The sequence below is a fragment of the Mauremys reevesii genome, linkage group 7 (assembly GCF_016161935.1).
Source record: "Mauremys reevesii isolate NIE-2019 linkage group 7, ASM1616193v1, whole genome shotgun sequence".
NCBI classification, from domain to species: Eukaryota; Metazoa; Chordata; order Testudines; family Geoemydidae; genus Mauremys; species Mauremys reevesii.
Window position 1 is genome coordinate 27,464,105 of NC_052629.1, and position 20,032 is coordinate 27,484,136.

Below are 20,032 nucleotides of genomic sequence, written 5' to 3' on the forward strand. Positions count from 1 at the left end.
TCCCCTCCAGTCTGGTTTCTGCCCCACTGTGCTATTGGAAGTGGTCTCACCAATGACCCTTTCCTGGCTAAATCTCAGGGCCTCTTTTTTGGTCTTTAGCCTCCTCTTGGCTGCTTTTGACATCACTGATCTAACTCTTTCTCTTTGGCTTTTCCTGATGCCTACATTGCTCCCCTCAGATCATTCAAAATAATCACCATCTTAACATCATTGTGACCATACACCCCTAGGAAAGAGCGTACTGACCCTTCAGGGGTCAGCCTGGAGTTCACAGATCAGCCAGGATGCAATTTAGGACACTCTCTGCTCTGTCCCAGTGACCTGTTTAAACAGAAAGAGGAAGCTGATGGGGGGAGGGGGGGGAAGGAGCCTAGAAGCTGAATAGCCTGCACATGGAGGTGATCTCTCTCCCGCTTCAGGAGCTTAGTCTGACCAGGCACAGTGGCTTTGGACTTATAATGTGGGAGATCTGAACCTGGGTCCTGAGGTAAGGGTGTTTGATTTGTTTTTACATGTACTCCTTCTCTGGGGCTTCAGTGAAGGCGATACTTTTCACTAGTTTGGTTTGGCTTCTTATTGCCTTGATCTGTGCAAGTAGATTGGTTGATACTCAGTGAGGTGGGGCTCACCTGGCCAAAAGGAGGTGCTTAGGGAGGCCCCTCTTTACAATCTCCTTTGAGAGCCTCTTTTAGTGATTATTATCATTTGAATTACAACCACATCTACAGCAGAGGTCCCCAGAGTGTGGGGCGCACCCCCCAGAGGGCATGGAGGACTGTCCAGGGTGCATGGCAGGGTCCAGGGCAAGCCCTGCAGTGGTGGGGAGGGATTGCCACCCAGCCCCTTCCCGCCCCCAGCTCTGCTCCCGTCTGGCCCCCAGCCACATCCCCGGCTCCCAGCCCTGTGCACGCTTGGCCCCATGCCCAGCCTCAGCCGCTGGCCACGGCTCCGTTTCTGGCCCAGGGCCAAGGCTGGTGGCAAGGCCGGGAGTGGAGTTGCACCTGGCTTTGGGCCAGCTGCTGGTCCCCACCGCAAGCCAGCTGCAGCTCCATTCCCGCCCCCACCCCAGCCCCTGGCTGCAGCCCTGGCCCCAGACCCACCCCCAGTTGCGGCCCTACTCTCAGCCCTCTAACTCCTGTCTAGCTCAGGGGGGCTGGAGAGTCACAGACAGGGTAAGGGGGGGCACTCAACCCTCAAAAGTTTGGGGATCACTGATCTAGAGGTTCCTAGGCTCCCCCCTTTTCATTGCATTAAGCAAAAGTCGTTTGTATCTATCTGTGAAACAAGATACAAACTACTTTTGCTTATAACATCATAGTCCCTCCACCTTTATCTTCTCTTGTATCTTTTTCTTATATTGCTCCACTCCCTCTTTCTGACTGCTGATGCCATCCTCTATCACCTGTCATCTGGTTTTCTCTTATGTATCTTTCTCATTGATTTCACACCCGTTTTCCAATTTATAATGATCATTCTGAATTCAAATCCTGTCCTCCAACGTGAATCCAACCCCTCCTAGCTTAGTGTCCTCTGCAAATATTGTAAGCATAATCTCCTCTCCATCATTTAAGTCATAAGTGAAAACATTGAATAGTACCAAACCTAAGACAGAACCCTGCAGGACCCCACTTGGTACATCCACCCAGTTTCACTCTGAACGAAGGGTAACTATTCTTTAAGAACAATCAGTTATGCATCCACCTTATAGTAACTTCTCATAAGCAATATGGTCTAGGTGAATGTCATGTGGGACTGTGTCAAAAGCCTTACTGAAGTCCAGGTATATCACTTCTACTGCTTCTGCTCTATACACTAGGCTGGCTACACTGTCAAAGAAGGAAAATAGATTGGTTTGACAGGATTTGTTCTTGACAAATTTATGTTGTGTATCACCTTTGAGCAGATTAAACAATAAATCTGTTTCAATATCTTTCTGGGTATGAAAGTTAGGCTGAATGGTCTAAAATTCAGGAGGTCCTCCTCTTTCCCATTTTTGAAGATAGGAACTATGTTTGCTCTTCTCAAGTGGTCTGGGACCTTAGCTGTCCTCCATGAATTTTTGAAGATAATCACTAATGGTTGAGAGATTGCATTGACTAGTTCCTTAAGTACCCCAGGGAGAATTTCATCAAGTCCTGCTGACTTGAAACTGTGATGGCAGGATCATGTTGAGATAACAATGTGTGTGCTGCATTTTTGTCCAGAGTTGCCACAAGGGATCACACACATCTGAGAGACTTGGAAAACATTTTTTTCAGAAAGTTCACAAATCCTAAGAGCTTGTTTACACTGGCAATTTACAGCACTGCAACTTTCTTGCTCAATGGTGTAAAAAAACACCCCCCTGAGCACAGCAAGTTTCAGCGCTGTAAAGCGCCAGTATAGACGGTGCACCAGTGCTGGAGATTTTTTTTTAGAGAGCTGGGAGAGCTCTCTCCCAAAACTCTGCTGCGACTACACGAGCCATGTTAAAGCGCTGCTGCAGCAGTGCTTTAGTGTTACCGGTGTAGACTAGCTCTAAGTCTCTGAACTGATTTGACATCTTTAGGTGTTGGCACCTACTGTATTGCTCTTTCCTTTTGTTGTAGCCTTTGGGAGGTCAGCAAATGTCCCAAGAAGGATACTACAGTGAATTGCATTTTCATATTGTATTTATTCAATTTCAGATACTTCCCTGGCACTTTCTAGTAGACAAGTGAGGTTCTGGTCATGATTACCACAGCTTCTGCCATGCTGTGTCCACCTTGGTATGCTAGAATATCATCAGCTGTGATACTGATCCCTGAGAGTCCTGTTGGTATGTATTGCTAACAACGTTGATTATTTTCCTGCTGGAGGTTGGATCCCAAGAGGCATTCTCATCCATCTGTATCTACCTGCTGGTGTCCAATATGCAGAGAGATACCAGCTTTCTTTATCCAGTACTGCTACAGAGATGCTACACTGCATTGGCTGCTCTGGATATGTTGTTTATTTTACTTGTGTGTCTATTTTGTGAAATGTTTGTCCCAGGAGGAGTGAAGTAACTCCAGGAACTAACTTTTAGCTGAAAACAGGGTTTCCTGTATTGTCTGTTCTACCTCAAATTTCAGCCTGTATACTTTTCCTTGGTATTCTTTTTGTAATTTACACTGTCTTAGTGGCATTGCCATCATATAATTTTAATTTGAGTTTTCTTGGTTGCAGTTTTGCTTTTTTTCTCCTGCATAATGATGAGGAATTCCTTGTAGCTTAGCATATTCACTAATGGCCCACTGTGTATTTGGCATTCAGTATCCTATTTGTGTGCTGCTGTCTTGTCTTTGCATGTGGTGCTAGTCTGAGCATTATAAACCATTTATTTTTGCTGGTTTGCAGTGCATTAATGTGAAAAATCTGATGCTCTGTCTCATTGATTCCTTGATATGGTGCATTTTTTTTCTTTGCTTTTCTCATCAGGAAGCTTTGGCATAATGATTTCTCTTGTCACGATTATTGTATATGACCCCCCCTTCCCTTTATGTAGGGCATTTTTCCATATTCATGTTTTTCTCTACAGTTACCCTGCCTCCCCCACTCCCTGGTCTTCCTTTGTGTTTTGTTTGTCTCCTCTACTTTGTATTTGTACATTTGCTTTTGCATGAATGTTGGTATGTTTCTTTGTGTTTTACTACTTTCCCTGTGCTGCTTGGTAAATTATCTGTGTGTCTGCTCCACTTGTTCTCGGCATTTGGATATGAGCTTGTCACTAGCTTTGCACACATCTATAGTTCATGGTAGAGTTATTGAGGGCTTTCTAGGCATTCGCATTCAAGCTTTTGTATCTTTCATCCCTATTACTAATCTATCCCAAATTTGTTCATCTTTTAATCTTTGATAATCAGATGAGTCAACCGTTGTCCAGTAGCCTGGCAATTTACTGATCTATTGCTTCTCCAGATTCTTGATCACAATTGTTGAAGATACTTTTCATATACAACATTGTTTGTGGGTTGAAAATTCTTTTGGGGGCACCTCTAGGATTTTACGCAGTCTTCCTGGTCTGCTGATGATGTATCTAGATGCTGTTGGAGCATATGTCAGCCTTTGTCCATTACAATGTACAGTGTGGCTGCTGGCTGTTCTTTTTTTGTTTCCATGTTGCTATTGTATAGTTTTCTCATTGTGGTCTAAAGAATGTCCAATTGCTAAACACATCTCCTTTACGTCCATCGGCTCAGGGACATGAATCCGGTATGCTGCTATGATTATTGTTTCATTTGTGTGGTTTTGTTTAGTTGGCTTTTTTGTTTCTGATTTCCTGTGTCTGTAGGTGCCAACTCACTTCTGACACCATGTTCAGTGTTGAAGCATAACAGAGAGAAAGCCAAGACACTGCAACATTCAGGTTTGGATCCTTCCTCCACACATACGGTCCTCTCTCAACAAGCACTTTCGGAAAGTAGAATTCTCTACATCTTAGAAATTATCATATACATACAATTTAATAGTATGTTTAACACCCCTTATTGGGAAATTACCTATTGTAACACGCTCTTTACAAATTATAGTTTCCATTATATAGTAGTTATAATGATAGTTGCTATTATCACACTGATATTGACACTTCTTCCCAAAATAGCTTTACAGGACATCTGGAATAACTCTGATTCCTCTTTCTTATCCTCTCACTACAATTCTTTTAGGGTAATGGAGAACCAGCTTCCACAATGGAACTTACATTTCATTTGTCAGCTTGTGTAGGACTTAACCTCCATCTAACATGTAAACCACTGTCCCAATGGAGGGTCTTCTTTTCCCAAACAAGGAGGATATTCTCACAGATTTTCATTAAATCAGTCAATTCTCACTAGCTTTTATGATGTCTTGTACTGTCAAGCCTTCCAGATACACTCTAAGCATCTGGTCTAGCATCTGAATTTGTGCTAATAGAAGACATAGATTTCCTTCTGTATATATGAATTGAAATACAAACTTTATATTTTTTCTTCTTTGTACAATGCTTTTCTCTGTGCTTAAAGTAGTCTGAAAAGTGTGGGTGAGATCTCATTACCCCATCTGCCCAGCAATTAATTCTGTCACAAACTCCAAATCAATCCTGTCCCCCCAGTCCTCACACATCACTTGTGACCCCACATTTGTTCTGCCTCCCCTGCTGCTCCTGCAGTTCCTGGCAGGGGCGGCTCCAGGCACTAGCGCACCAAGCGCGTGCCTGGGGCGGCAAGCCGTGGGTGGGGGGGTCACCCGCCGGTCGCCGTGAGGGCGGCAGTCAGGCTGCCTTCAGCAGCATGCCTGTGAGAGGTCTGCCGGTCCTGTGACTTTAGCGGTAATTTGGTGGCGGGGACGCCGAAGGCGTGGGACCAGTGGACCTCCCACAGGCATGCCGCCGATAGCTGCCTGCCTGCCGTGCTTGGGGCGGCAAAATACATAGAGTTGTCCCTGGTTCCTGGGGTTCTTTACTCCTCTCCTCAGTCCTGGGAAGGGTCTTCAGGGGTTCTTCACCCCACTCTGCCCCTTCCCAGGCCAGGTGTTTTAGAGAGGAAGGAGGAGCAGAGGAGCCATCTCATTGCTCACTGAGAGAAGGGAGCGGCACCACCCTGAGCTGCTAGGTAGGTGTGGTTGGCTTCTTCTCAGCAGCAATTGGGGAAAACAGCCAAATTCATTGGATAAGGTGATTTTGGCCCCTGATGGAATAATTACTTACTTATAATCCTGCTTCTTTCAAGGTGTTGTGATGAATCTGTGAGCTCCTATAGGGCACTGTTAACTTCCAGCACAACATCCTGCCACGGGACTCCATACTTCATCCAGCATGGGGAAGAGAGGGGATGTGACTCAGGAGGGAGCCAGAGGATGCATTGAGCAGCAGCAATGGGCCAGAGGAGACAGCAGCCAGTGCAGAGAAGGCATGAGCTGGGAGAGAATGGATAAGCAGCAGCCTGTTGCAGGCAAGGGGGCCCATGCTAGCCCCCTTGATAGTTGAATACTTCAGAATACCTGCAAATGGGGTGGTAAGACTGAAAGAACTGAACTCTGACTGGGGGACTGCAGGCCAGTGCATGATTACTTCCTTCAGGGAATGTCCCTGGTGCTAGGCATGAGGAGCTCTGCTTTCATATCATAGGATTGGGAACTGTTGTGTGTTGGGTTTTTGTCTTTACTTGGATAAACATTCAAACAAACATACAGATGTTAATTGGACTGTTTATATTGGGCAGCCCCACTAAGGCAATCCTTTGTTGTTCATGAGACTTTGAGTGTATCTCACCATGGGCTGCAACCTTGAGAGTCTAATGCCTATAGCACTAGCTTCTGAGCATGTTCTACACCCAACACGCTACCAGATATCAAGGAGCCTGGTGTACCACAGTGAAACCTGTAGTGGGATTGGTCGTGGTATCATTTGACTGGGCTCCTGCTTCACTGGGCTCTGAACTGCACCTGAGACAGCACCTTAACACCCCTATCTCTCAAAGATTCCTGGTCTGCTTCATTCTGAGACCAACTGCCCCTGGCTCAGTGCATCCAGAACATTCAATTTCAGTTCCTTGAGCAGGAAGCAAAGAGCTCCCCCAATGCTAAGTATCCAAAGAGTGTGTATAGAATAGGGCCATAATGTATATAATTCAGAGAAGCAGTATTACATGTACTAATAATAGAACTGGGTGCTTATATAGCACTTGTCATCATGTGCTTTAATAAGGAGATCAGTATCATCATCCCCATTTTGCAGATGGGGAAGTTCACACACAGTGTACTAAAGTGACTTGCCCAAAGTCACCTAGCAGGCAGTGACCAAGCCAGTAATGGAACCAAGGTCTACTGAGTCCCAGTCTAGTGCTTTATCTACTGAGCTAGAGTAAGGGAAAAGGGATGTGTGCATGGACCTGTATGCCAGTGCCTCAACCTTCCCTCCCCCATCAGGGAGACAGGAGGGGAGTGTCCCTTAGAGAGTATTGTAGAGAAAACTCTCTTAAACTCACTAGTGAAAGCAGGAGGCAAAGTCTCCTTGGCTGGATTAACATGCACGGTGTCCTCAGCCAGCGATAAACCGCAGATAATCCACAGACTGGCACAGAGGGGGCAAAACGGACCTAACTCCCGTTCATTCAGCCCCTGCCAAGGCCGCCTGCCCCTGCAGGTGGGGACACGCCTGCCAATCTCTCTTCCCCTTGGACAGCAGCAGGGAGCTAGATGACGTTGCCCTTTTAAGAGCAGCCCTGTCGTGTCAGGCCTGTGACGTCAGAGAGCGCAGAGCCCTAGTCCCTGCTGCCTCTGTTATTGCAGCCAAAGGCTGGGAGTAGCAGCAGCGACCCGGGCGGCTCTGGCTGTGCGAGGGGCTTCGCGCAGTGCAGCTTCCCGGGTGCGTGCGGGGAGAGCGCTGGAGCCCCTGCCGCAGAGCCTGGCCATGCACAGGGATTCAGCCGCCGCCGCCGCCTCCACCAGCAGGAACTTTCCTGGCGGGAGCTTAATGGCTGCGAAGGGGGAAATCTAAGAACAAAGTCTTCGCCTCCAGCCCAGCGCCGGGGAGAGGGAGATCCGGCAGCAGCAATGAGCCCAGGGGCTGCCTGGCATTGATGTCTCCGTGCCTCCCCCCGGCGGGAGGACTGAGAATCCCTCGCGTACCTGGGGCACAGCCGAGCGAGTGAGCGAGGCAGCGGCGGCAGAGGGGCAGCGGCTCCCCCGGGGCTGCTTTGACACTGACTTGGAAACTTCCCCGGGGCCGGGGCTCCCCGGCCGCACCCCGCCGCCTCCCCCGGAGAGCCCGCTTGGCCGCGGGTTCGGGGGAGCGGGTGACTCTCTCCGCTCTCCCCTGCCGGTGTCATGGCGGTGAAAGGGGCTGCGGCAGGTACCGGAATGTTGTTAGTAACAGCCAACGTTGGATCCCTCTTTGATGATGTAAGTAGCGCGGCTGTGGGGTGTCTGCACCCCGGCGGGGAGGGAGGGAGGCGGGAGCCCAGGTTGTCGCTGCCGGGGCGTCCCCGGGTCCCAGCTCGCCTGTGCGGCGCCAGGTCCCCCGAGCCCTTGGCCGGGCTGCGCGGAGGATGCCGCCTGTGTGTGTGTCTCTGGGGCGGCGGAGGTCCCGGTGCATCTCCCCGGAGTGGCTCAGAAGAGCGAGCAGGATCCTACTTCCTTGGTGGGTGGGTTTTGCCCGGTCCTAGCGCCCTGCCGCCCGCGGTTCTTCTGCGGTGAAAGGGGCAGGGGCTCAGCGCGCCCCCAGCCCGAGCAGCACCGGCGCTAGGGCAGTGCCAAGGGCAGCGCAGGCCACTTGCAGGGGTCGTGCTCGTCCTCTGAGCCCCTCCGGCGGCGGGAGGGGCCCGGGGAAAGGGCTGTGGCTCCAGCTGCCTCACCGGCACGGGGGGATGCGGGGACATCACCTCACCGTCACCGCTCCTAGCGCGGCGGGGCGGCTCTCACGGGCGGGGGGCGGCGGGTCCCGCACGGACAGCCGGGCCGGGGTCGGTCCTGCCTGCCGGGCGTGGGAAGCGACTGCCTCCGTGCTGCTGCAGCAGCCACTCCCCCGCACGCCCTGCCTCGGGGCTGGGGAAGCCTCCCCGCAGCTCCGCTCCCCCCCATTCCCGGCAGCGTGTCGCCAAGTATGTGCAGCAGCACCAGGCTGGCAGTGAGGGGCTAGCTAGCCCCTGCCTCCCCACCCCACCCTGCCCTCCCTGCCTGAAGCAGGGCCCTTCCTTGCCAGGGAGTGGGGGAAGGAGTCACTGCTTCCCATGCATCCTCCATTCCTAGATAGAAAACGGCTAGGTCTGCCTCTGAAGACCCCTGATTGGCAAATCCACCGCCCCAAGGCTTGCTCGTTGGGGAAAGTTTGTTTGTTATCAGCCGGTTTGCAACAGTGTGTCATGTTCACTCTGTGTCCTAGTGACTTTGTTGTGTTTCTTCTTGTTTATACACGCTCCCTGAGGACTGTATAAACGAAGTAGACTTCCAAACCTGAAATGGCAGGGAAAAGGTGATAGCTGTCAGTAGGGCCTTGCTGTTAGAGAGACTGTTTCACGTATGAAAGGAATATAGGCAAGAGTGTGTTAGTGCTTTTTAATTAGAAACTACTAATCGGAGATTGACTCTTGTTTAAAGAATTAGCCGTGCTCATGTGCACACACTCCTCTACTCTTAAGCCTTCAGAGAGCTCTGTGCAACTCAGTGAAACTGCTGTCAAGCAAAAGTCATTTTCCTTTTGATATCTTTTAGAATCTCTCTAATTATACATATATTTTTAAAACCAGAAGGGCTTGGAGTGATATCAGTCCTTAGTTGCATCTGAAGAAATGTTTTTTTTTTAACCCACGAAAGCTTATGCCCAAATATATCTGTTAGTCTTTAAGGTGCCACCAAACTCCTTGTTGTTTTTGTGGATACAGACTAACACGGCTACCCCGATATCAGTCCTTAGGTTTTCTGTGTCCTGCGATCATTAATCTGAAAATTAGACTTTACAAAATATCACCTATGGTGATGATCATGTATGATAAATCAGTTTTTATTTAGCTGATATAAATATTTACTAAAATACAAAAATAAGATGTTATACTTTCCTGTAAAGTTTGATTACTTATTCATTTTTAAATGCCATTTTCCCCAGCATTAGTGTATTTTACGTCAGCTGTTATGTTCACCTAGCAAATTTGTAAGTTGAATATTTGCTGAAGGTGGACTTTTGTTTCTTTGGCGGCCTTAGTTAAAATGTCAAGATAGCCAAAGTAATTTAGTCTGCAGCAAAATGCTTTCTTGGAATATTATTTATACTCTTCTAAGTTTTCATTTTTTCTTAACATATCAAGCAGTATATCATAATCTCAGTCAGATGATACAATTTTCTTAGCTGTGGTTCTGAGGCCTCAGAAATAAAGCCTTACATTACTTTCATTCTCACAGGAAAAAAATAAATTCTACAGCATTCCTTCCAGTAATCTAAAAAATGCTGCAACTCAGCTATACTTTCTCCCCCCCCAATATATATATATTTTACATAGTGATGCTTTAATTTTTGTTTAGTGAAATATATTATTCACAGAAATATTTTAAATATTTTAACACTTGACATGGCTAGGATTAAAGCAAAGAGGAGAAATTTTGTTTGCAAATTGGCCAAAGTTAGTTATCACAATGCTTTAAACTGCACAACTTCAGAATGATAGCTGGCATAACAGCCAGGGTTCTGATCCTGCAAGAATTTACATGTATGGGGAGAATTCTGGTCCCTCTGAAGTCAATGGCAAAGCTCCTGTTGACTTTTTGGTGAAACCAGGCTTTCGCCCACGGTGAGTGGAGTACTACCATTGCCTCACAGTTCTTAAAATCGAGAACATATGTAAGTCGTTGCAGGATTGGGGCCCAAGATTCTATTAGCTGAAGATTGTAGCCAAGTGAACTAACATTAGATTTGCCTCATGTTCATGTGTTCTACCCAAATCATTGTTTAAGTGTACCTCAGTGAGCAAGTTCCAGTTTTTTGTAGTTGTCATAATTAAACCAAGTGGGATTCACCATTCATGGGACACTGAGAGATGCCTGCTAAAGACACAGTTAATCTTTTTAAACTAATTTTATTAAAAAACAGTTTGAATTCCACCTAAGTATATTTTAAAATGTACATGTATTCAGTTTTGTATTATGAAAGAATATGTACAAATTATGGCTTTGATCCTTCATACTTTTACTCAGGTGAATAACTTTATGTACATGGGTAGTCTCACTGAGTGCAATACAATTATAAATGTGTATGTGTTCGCAGGTCCAGAGCCTGAAGTGGCAAAGTAATTAGTCTCAGCATGCTTTCTCTCTTCAGAAAAATATGTGCTAGTGTGTTGGTTTAGAATGTGTTGTGTAAGTTCTCCTATGGCTGGTAGGGATTTTATCTCTGACTTTTGAGCACTGTCATTTAGGTAATCCATTTAGTGGATTTAGTGACTGCCTGGGAGCTCTTAATTTGTGTTGTAGGAGGTGTTAAAATTCTTAGAGGAACTGAAGCATTTTTATTATTCATTGCAATGTACATGACTCCAAAAAGGGATATGTTGGTTATTCTATTAAAATGAAAACAAAGAGTTTCTACAACAAGAAGAAGAAACAGTGTTTTTGGATATATCAACTTTAAGGTGGGCAATAAAAAGACTGGCCTGAAGTTTCTTGATTACATTTCTGGTTTGTTGCTGTTGGAATTGTGCCTAGAAATTGACCAGTCAGGTTTCTGGAATTGTGTCAGTTTCATTAAAGTATGATGAAGTTGAAATTAGACTGGTTTGTGGTTTTAAGCTTTTAGGTTCCATATTTATGAGTTAGCAGATGACTGCTTTTGATTGTTGGGATTTTCTTATTTGGGAAAAGAATAAGAATCTGTTCTGTGGAAGAACCTGTGACATGAACTGATTGCACTAGCAAATAAGTACTTATTTCTGGTAGATTTCTCCCACTTAATATATATTGACTTTAAGATTTTTGCCTGAAAAATGTTTTGCAGTGCCCATATTTCTTTTATTCCAAGTTTTTAATTTTACATCATCTCTGTACATTTTATTATGATATTACTGGGCCTCAAAATGTAGTGTCATTCATTTTTAATGATGCAACATGGAAATTGGAGGTGGGCTGGAGGTTTGAATCTGAATGTTCTGTGCAACACTGTACTATGTTCTTCGGCTCATTGGTGTGTAATTCATCCTTGTGCAGAAGGCTTGTTGTGCAAGGCTTTACACACTTTAAACCCCATATTAAGATTGCCCAAGGGAAACTGCACTCAGAGGCCTTGAAGCCCTGTGTGCTGCTGTTTTGAAACTAGCCATGAACGAGGGTGGGGCGGGGGGGGGGGGGCAAGCTGGGGGGAGGGTCTAGGAGATCTGCAGTTATATGGATCTGCTGGCCCAGGTTGCATCAAGGTGCAGTGGCTGCTCTTCCAGCCTTATACTAAAAAGTGTGTGTGATTTCTCTTCTCTCTCTATCACCCAAATAAACTGTGATTACACAGGCATTATGGTAAATACCTTTCTCTAGTTTGTAGTGTTGTTGCTGTGCAGCAAAAATATAACTTGCACTCCAAATAAGGTTATTAAGATTGGTGCTGCTTACTTGGCTGCTACACATGAAAATATTCCCCATTTGAAACCAACTTTTCATAGTGGAGCAGATTAAAATCTTTTTGCATGGTAGATAGGTCATGCCATCCAACTGAAACTTTCTTAATCTCAGATTAGTAGTATTGCTATTTTGGTTACCATTTTAGTAATGAATGAGAATCAGTATCTTGTGCCCTGGTATTGGGGAAAGTAAATTCTCATAACTTACTGATTTTCTCCCTTCAGTCATTTGCTCCATTTATAGCAGATTATTCATGAATTTGTGAGTTAGTATTGCGGGATTTAACAGTCATGAATGACTGAATTGGGTTTCTTTATCTCTCCTTCCTCCCAGTCATTGGGACTATTTCATTAGACGCATAAATGCAATATTTCTGAGATTTACAAATATATTTTACAGATATGTTGGTGCATACAGCTTGCTTTATGTTCTTATATACTGTACTTAATCATTTAACACAAGTCTCACTGTATAAACATTTCCTGTTTTTATCACAGTATACAGTTGCTGACAACAGAAGATGGGAGTTCAGGTTACCTGTGGGCTACTGCCTTTTTTTTTTCCCTTTTGCTTTTTCTGCTGCACTTGCACGACTTCACGTCTACCTGACAATGGATAGACCGTGTTTGTAGTAGCAAAGAAATTAATTTGACTGGCACATTTGTGTGTTTACTGTGTATAGTTTTGATTACATTAAAATTATAGTAATATGCTGGCATGTATTTTTTTTGGTCTAGGTTATTTTAGCACGCTATTTAAAAAAAAAAAAACCTGTAGCTGATATGCTGAGTAGCCAGATTCTACTTGTGAAGAGTTTTCACTAAAACATACAAACCATCAGCTTCCAGTAAAAAAAACAAAAAAACAACAAAAACAGTTTAGGACTTTAAGGTCTGCAGTTTAGTAAGATCCAGTGTTGACCTACTTTCCTCCTCCCAGCCTAGCTTTCTGCAATCTGTTCAATTAATTAAGAAGTAATAAATTACTTATTGCTGTTGATTTTCATTTTCTTTAGAATAAGAATTAGGAGCCCATCAGTTGTATGTGGTTGGGGAGGAAATGGGTGCGTTATTTAGGAAACATTTCAAATGTTAATCTTACCCAGAAGTGTGTGAGGAAGGGTGAGCAGCACTGAGGAAGGATAGGTCTATTAAAGTTTATGATAAATGCGTAGGGCAAAACTGCAAAGGGATCCACCAAAGTAGATCTTTATACTCACAAAGCATCCTGTTAACTTCAGTGGGACTTTGCTCAGCAGGGTCTCTTTGCAGTGTTGGGACCTTAGTTTTGATTGTTAGTGTGTATCTGGGCAATAGCGTTTGACTTTCGTGCAAGATATTCCTGCTTGCAGTAATCAATTTCTTAATATATTATTGTCAATGAATGAAGCAGACTGGCTCACATGTGTACAAGCACAAGTCATACCTCTTTTTTTTGTTTAGGCAGATACCAACACCTACTCCCACCCAGTGCAGGCAGACAACCACTTCTCTTCCCCTCTTTCAGGTAAACAGATCAGATGGACCTAGGGGTTAGGGGTGGAGAAAGATGAAACTTTAAGGTAGGTCACAATTTGGGCCTAACTAAAATTTCATCATCAACACAAAGAATGTATTATTTAAACAAAAATACTTGTTCTTAGTCCTGGGGGTGGCGCTACGGTGTTTGTCTTTTAGGTGAGTAGTGGTGGGTGATACTCTTTAGGCTTTATTTTGGTCATTGGTTCAGAACTAGTGTTTAGAAATCTTACTAGTTGTGAAAGTGTTTGTATCAGCCTGGCCCAAGTTCAATTACAATATGGAAACATAACTTAAGTGAGAGAGCATCCTTTCTTTAAAATCAGGTCATTCTGGTTGTTGACTTGCTTTTTCCTCGCTTCAGTTCTAGCAAGATTTTACCTGCCAATATTATTACTGACTCTTTGACTTAAATAGGATACAAATTTCAAAAGTGCCTAAGGCCCATTTTCAATGAGCGTCAATGGGGTTTAGGCTTCAAGTCGCTTAGGCACTCTGGAAATATGCTCTCATGCTTTGTATGTTGGATAGATGTGATTACAAGCTTTTTGATGATACTCAGCTATCAGTCTAGTTTGAACAGTTCTCAAGGTAGTGGGCACTAAAATCAGATCAGAATGAAAGTGTGGGTAAGAGAAAGATAAAAGCCGTTAAATCTGAAGCATGGACACTTTTCATTTAGACATTTCATTTTTAAAACCAGTTTGTCCTTTAACGGACAGTGAATGCAGTACATAATTCAGTCTTTACTAAGTTGTGATCTAAGTTTTCCATGCTTGAAATAGTTTGTGTAGTTTGCTTCTGACACTAGATTTCAATGAGCTTAATTGGCATTACCTAATAGAGATGGTAAACACTTCATTCAGGAAAAAAATATTTTGAATTTTGTTGGATATCTTAATTTCTGTAGGATGGAAAAGTATTTTTTCAAGTGGGTATTAAGAAAAACCTGTGTAGTACCTAAGCAAAGCTTGAAGTTTGATAAAGCCCCTTTTACTATTCCTTCAGATCTGAACTACTGTTATGCTTTTTACAAAATTATTTAAATTCTTTACTTCATTGCTAAGAACACACACGTGCAACACTTGAGTTGTCATGTTCTTATTCCTTGAGCTGTTCTGGCATCATCTCAGATGGTGGCACGACAACAAGGAAGTAAAAACAAACAGTGTCAAGTCTGCCTGGATGAAGGCCTTGATTTAGCAAGTTACTTAAGCACATGTCTAACTTTAAGCATGTGTGTAGTCCTGTTGGCTTCACCAGGACTACTCGTGCTTAAATACCTTGCGGAATCGGGACCGTAATTAGGATCAAATCCTCTTTCTAGCATTTAGCTCAAATATGTGGTAAGGCTATAGAGGCTGGGCTGCTAGAAGGGAGTGGTGAGAGGACACAGGGAAAAAAGGAGGATTCCCCAACACCAGCTGGTCCAGTGAATTTGTGTACTGGTGATAAACTATTCCACTCCTGCCCCACCCTAAACATCCATCCGTTAGTTCAGAAAGACCCCTTGCAAAACAGCATCACGTCACACGGTTGTAAACTCTTGGTATGGGCTCCCTTCATACTGCTACCAATATACTTGGCTTTCTGCAACCCTCATCAGAGAACTTGGCCCTAAAAACTGAGTTTATTGCATCCAGGGGTTATGTGACATTGGAAAAAAGGAGGATTCCCCAACACCAGCTGGTCCAGTGAATTTGTGTACTGGTGATAAACTATTCCACTCCTGCCCCACCCTAAACATCCATCCTGAGTTTATTGCATCCAGGGGTTATGTGACATTGGAAAACAATCCTATTATAAGTGGGGATTCCAGCCCACAGAAGCTTATGCCCAAATAAATTTGTTAGTCTCTAAGGTGCCACAAGGACTTTTTGTTAATTTTAGGTCTAACCAACAATACTGTTGAATGCTGCTTTAGAGAGCCAAAGAAGAAGCATTTTTCAGTAATTGTGTGGGTTTGGTTTTTTATTTTTTTTATATCAAAACCTTTAAAATTTCTTTCTCACTTTCCATCACTGTAACCCTTCTTTTCCCCTCACCTCTCTACTGTCATCTGATGCTGGTGTCTGCTTTTCAGTTTCATATTTGGACGGTGGTATGCAGCCGCTGTCTGTAAAGATGCATAACATGAGCACTGTTTGTTGCTTGTTGTTTCTTGTTATAACAATATTTCCCTTCCCAGTTTCCTTTCTTTGAAGTTAGAAGGGTACTGGAAAAAGCTACATACAGTCAGTGAGTGCATTGATATCTCAATGGCAGAATCTTAAATCTGTCTTATTTTTTTAAGTCCTTTCCCCATATTATACTCCTCCATCTTCCCTCCCCCCCAAAAGAGAATCTCAATTGTATCTCCCCCCCTTTGACTTCTGTATTATTAGCCTGTAAAGCATTTGTTAAATCAGATGAATTGGAGGGGTTGGTGGGTAGGTTGAAACTGAAATGTGGGTCACATTTTGGCCCCACCTAAAATTTCTCCACTTGATATGAAAAATTGTGTGTGTGTGTAATCAAAGGGTCTCATTTTCCTCTGCAGCACTTGAGTGCTTTCTTTGTTGTGAGGTTTGTTACACCTTGGGAATAGGGCAGATAGGAACAGTGCCTGAGGCTATGTCTACGGGTAGCGATCGATCTTTTGGGGAGTGATTTATCGCGTGTGGTGTAGACGCGATAAATCGAACCCTGATCACTCTCCCGTCGACTGCTGAGCTCCAGCTCGGTGAGAGCCGGAAGCAAAGTCGATGGGGGAGCAGCGGTGCACCACAAGGACACGAAGTAAGTAATTTTAATTCAATCTAAGATACGTTGACTTCAGCTATGCTATTCTCGTAGCTGAATTTCTATACCTTAGATTGATTTCTTCCCCCCTCCCCCCCAATGTAGACCAGGCCTGAGGGGGGCAACTACATTATCATAGGATTGTTTTTTCTCACACACCACAAGGAACAGCTTGAAACTGTATTCCTGCTTAAGCTGCAGATGTTAGTTAAGTGGATTTGGGAGCCTGCATCAGTTTGTTAGCTCCTTGTTTGCTTATGGCTTAGGTAAATGATGATAAACAGCACAACGTACATATGCACAGCATACCTGTTGCTCTCGCACATGCAGTTTTGACAATAATTTTCATAAGCCCTTTACGTGGTACGTATATATGATCTACGTGACATTAAAGCAGCTGTTTGTAGCTTTCCAGATGGCAGCATATAAGTAACTTATGCTTTCAGGACTCACTCCCTTACATAAGACAGCAGTCCCCTTCTGAGATGATAGGGTTACAAAATAGATGTATTTCTCTTTCAGGTGGCACATAGAATCCCTGTGGTTCTGTCCTGTTTAGCTGTGTGACACATGCACATCACTTCCTCCACTTTCGAGAGGCCTGCAGATGGTTAACTATGCTCAGAATTCAGCTTTTATTTTCAGCTCCCTAAGGATGTGGTAGTCAATGACTGCTGAGAGGAAATTAAAGAATAAAGCAGTTGATTGTCCTTATAAATATGGGACTAAATCAAGACTCTACAGAGTAATAAAGCAGTAAAACATTTTAAATATACCTACACAAGAGACTCAAGTAAATTATTTTCTATTTGCTGAAGAAAATAGATGGAAAAAATTGTGCTGGCCAACACACTTGGGAATATGGGCTTCAGAAACTTATTTATTCAGAAATAAATAAGTGCAAAATTTATATTCACACTGTATTTCTGTGTTTAAAATCAGCTTTACATTTTAAAAAAAAAATACGTACGCAGGATTTTACAGTACTCTCAGCATCTGGGCTTTAATATTTCCAAGATCAGACATTGTTCAGTTCCCCCTAGGCAGGAGACTGAAGTGATTATCTTGTGGACCATCTTTTCTCCTGCTGATGATTATTGTGTCTGGCACCTACAGCAGTTGCTTACATGGAAAAATAATATGTGAAAGCTAAAATTACATTATATAGTTATCTTTAATATGATGTGTTTTTTTTACGTAAAACAAGGAGGAGAGTTACCAAATTTCATAGACCATCTCTGGATCACAGGTTATGGTTTAAGAAACTAATGTTTTCAAAGTATTTGAATTTCAATTTATTAGGCAAATAGCAAAATACTTAAGAGAAAGTGTTAATACCAGTGCCGGCTAGTTTACTTTGCTGCATGTATTGTTGCTTACTTACAATTATATGTGAATTACAGTAATTTATTGTATGTTGTAACTTGAAATTTGGAAACAGTTGATATTAGATATTTTCCGTGTGGATAAAATCTGTATTTAAGAGGATTCAAACCTTGACTTTTATAGCAATAGTAGGGTTGCCAATTTTGGTTGGACTTATTCCTGGAGGTTTCTTTGCATGACATAATCTTTAAAGATTAATCTTTAATTCCCAGAGACTCCAGGCCAATCCTGGATGATTGGCAACCCTAAGCAATAGGAATACTGATCTTAAATTTCAGAGATTTTGTTTGTTTCCAAGATCTCAACATAGTCTTTCCTTTTATATAAATTGATTTCACTGGAAGTCTCTCACACACACAGCTAATCAGGCTTTCAGTAATTGTGTGATGTGTCTCTAAAAGGCCTCAAGTTAATGTGTTTTTTGTGGTATCTACTTTTTCTCCATTCTGTTTCTTCTCATTTCTGTTCTCTTCCATAACCTTTGTCTCCCTTCAAACCTCTAAAAAGGCATCTCCTTTTTATCTCTTAAACATTTTGTTTCCCTGTCTGATCTCCCATTGGCAATTCTCCTCTTAATTATTTTCTTAAAGTGAGGATATATTAAAAAAGGCTTGGTAGCCTTTGCATTTACAGTTTTTTAACACTATCACTTGGAAATCTACCAGGAAAACAGGTTTCTGATGATCTAAGATTGATCATATTAGGAAAACAAATGTGGGTGGAGGGGTTCTAATCGTAGGTGGGAAAAGTCTATGAATCCTTGCTTCTTTCTGCTCTGTGTAATAGTTACTTTTTGCTAGTTTGAGTTAAAGGATATTTTGGAAGGGTAAAATGCACGTGTTCAGTTATGGGGGCAAGTCAAGCCATATATCACCTTGAGAACAACAGTACTCTAATCCTGGTTATCATGAGCTCTACTAAACACATTTTTATTGCCTTCTTAAGTAATGAATTCTCCAGCTCCAGCATTGATAGAATGCACATGGAGGCTGACCTAATTTATTGATGCAGATTCCGCGCCTACCCCCCCCCCCCCCGGGCACTTTATTACTTTTGATATTAACCAGAATATGCAAGTTAGAGCCAGAACAACATAGTATTGGTGATGTAAACTCATGTTTTTTAGGAAGGACTGTATTCTTGGCTTGTAAATGTCATTAAATCTGATTTACCATTCATGAGTGTCCTAACATCTATAGAACAGCAGATTTTCACAAGCTTTGGAACCAGATTGTGGTTGTGCATCTTTGTGCTTGTGTGCATACATGCTGATGGCGGAATTATTGAGACCTCGAAAGATGGAATGGCTGTAAAAATGTGAAAGCTGGGTGTTTTCCCAGAAACTTCTGGCCACTGCTTTAACACCCCGGAAAGCCTTTCTTTGCCTTAATCTAGCCTAACATGAAAATAATAAATAAATCAAACTGTAGTTCATTTTTCAACATCCCATTGCTTTGGGAGAAAGGTATTAGGGAAATATAATGTAGTGTAATTTAGTACTTTACCCAGCAGATGTTTTGATTCTCCCTTAAGAGAAGAGGGGAGTACCCTAGGAATGCATGTGAGGTTTTCTTTCTTTGACCACTGCATGCAGATGCCATCACATCATGATTTAGTGTACTTTTATGACTATATCACTAATATTAAAACAAGGAATATTTTTTTCAGATTAACTGTAGTAATATGTAGTGCCTAGTACACGTCCATGAAGTTGTGCTATTCATTGATGATAAGAAGGACATTGGATTAAATACAATGGGCATTAGACTGAAGTAAACCATTATTATTTGTGGTATTCATCCTCTTGGCTTTTCAATACCTCTTCTAAAACTAATATACTGTTCATTGTTCTAGGTGTTCTTAGCAGCACTTGGATTATTTCATTACATCTACCATTACTTAATGTTAAAGTAGTAACATCTCAGATGTGGTATTTATTGGTTTATAGCATTTTCTAGGAAAAGTGATTGGAATTTACATGTATTTAGAATTAGAGCATGAAAGAAAGTTCTCTATCAGTAAACCAGATACAGAGACTTTTTTTTACACTCTAATTCTAAATACAAGCCTCATTTTTTATTAAAATAGAAGAGGTTAGTTAAGATCTTCTAGAAAATGCTCAGCTGTTTACCTGGCCCGATTGGATTTATTGGATCAAATTCCATGAGGGTAACATTGTATGTATCAGCACAGTATCTTAAATTTCTGCCATTATTTCAGATGGTAGGTTAAAGATTGCTCCTAATTATCACATAATTGAACTGTTACTAAAATCTACA

General features: G+C 42.9%; 1 protein-coding gene across 7 annotated transcripts in view; it reads left to right on the forward strand.

Annotated features, from left to right (window-relative positions):
• Positions 1-7,206: 7,206 nt before the first annotated feature.
• Positions 7,207-20,032, forward strand: part of INPP5A (inositol polyphosphate-5-phosphatase A) — a 404,737-nt gene continuing 391,911 nt past the window's right edge. For 3 of the 7 annotated variants that reach the window (XM_039480827.1, XM_039480829.1, XM_039480832.1), the window contains exon 1: positions 7,212-7,878. In XM_039480827.1, coding sequence (XP_039336761.1) covers positions 7,804-7,878 — 75 coding nt within the window. In that variant the 5' untranslated portion in view covers positions 7,212-7,803. Of the gene's footprint in view, positions 7,879-20,032 lie in introns of all 7 variants that reach the window. The other 4 variants (XM_039480835.1, XM_039480836.1, XM_039480830.1 and 1 more) reach the window with 3 other exon arrangements.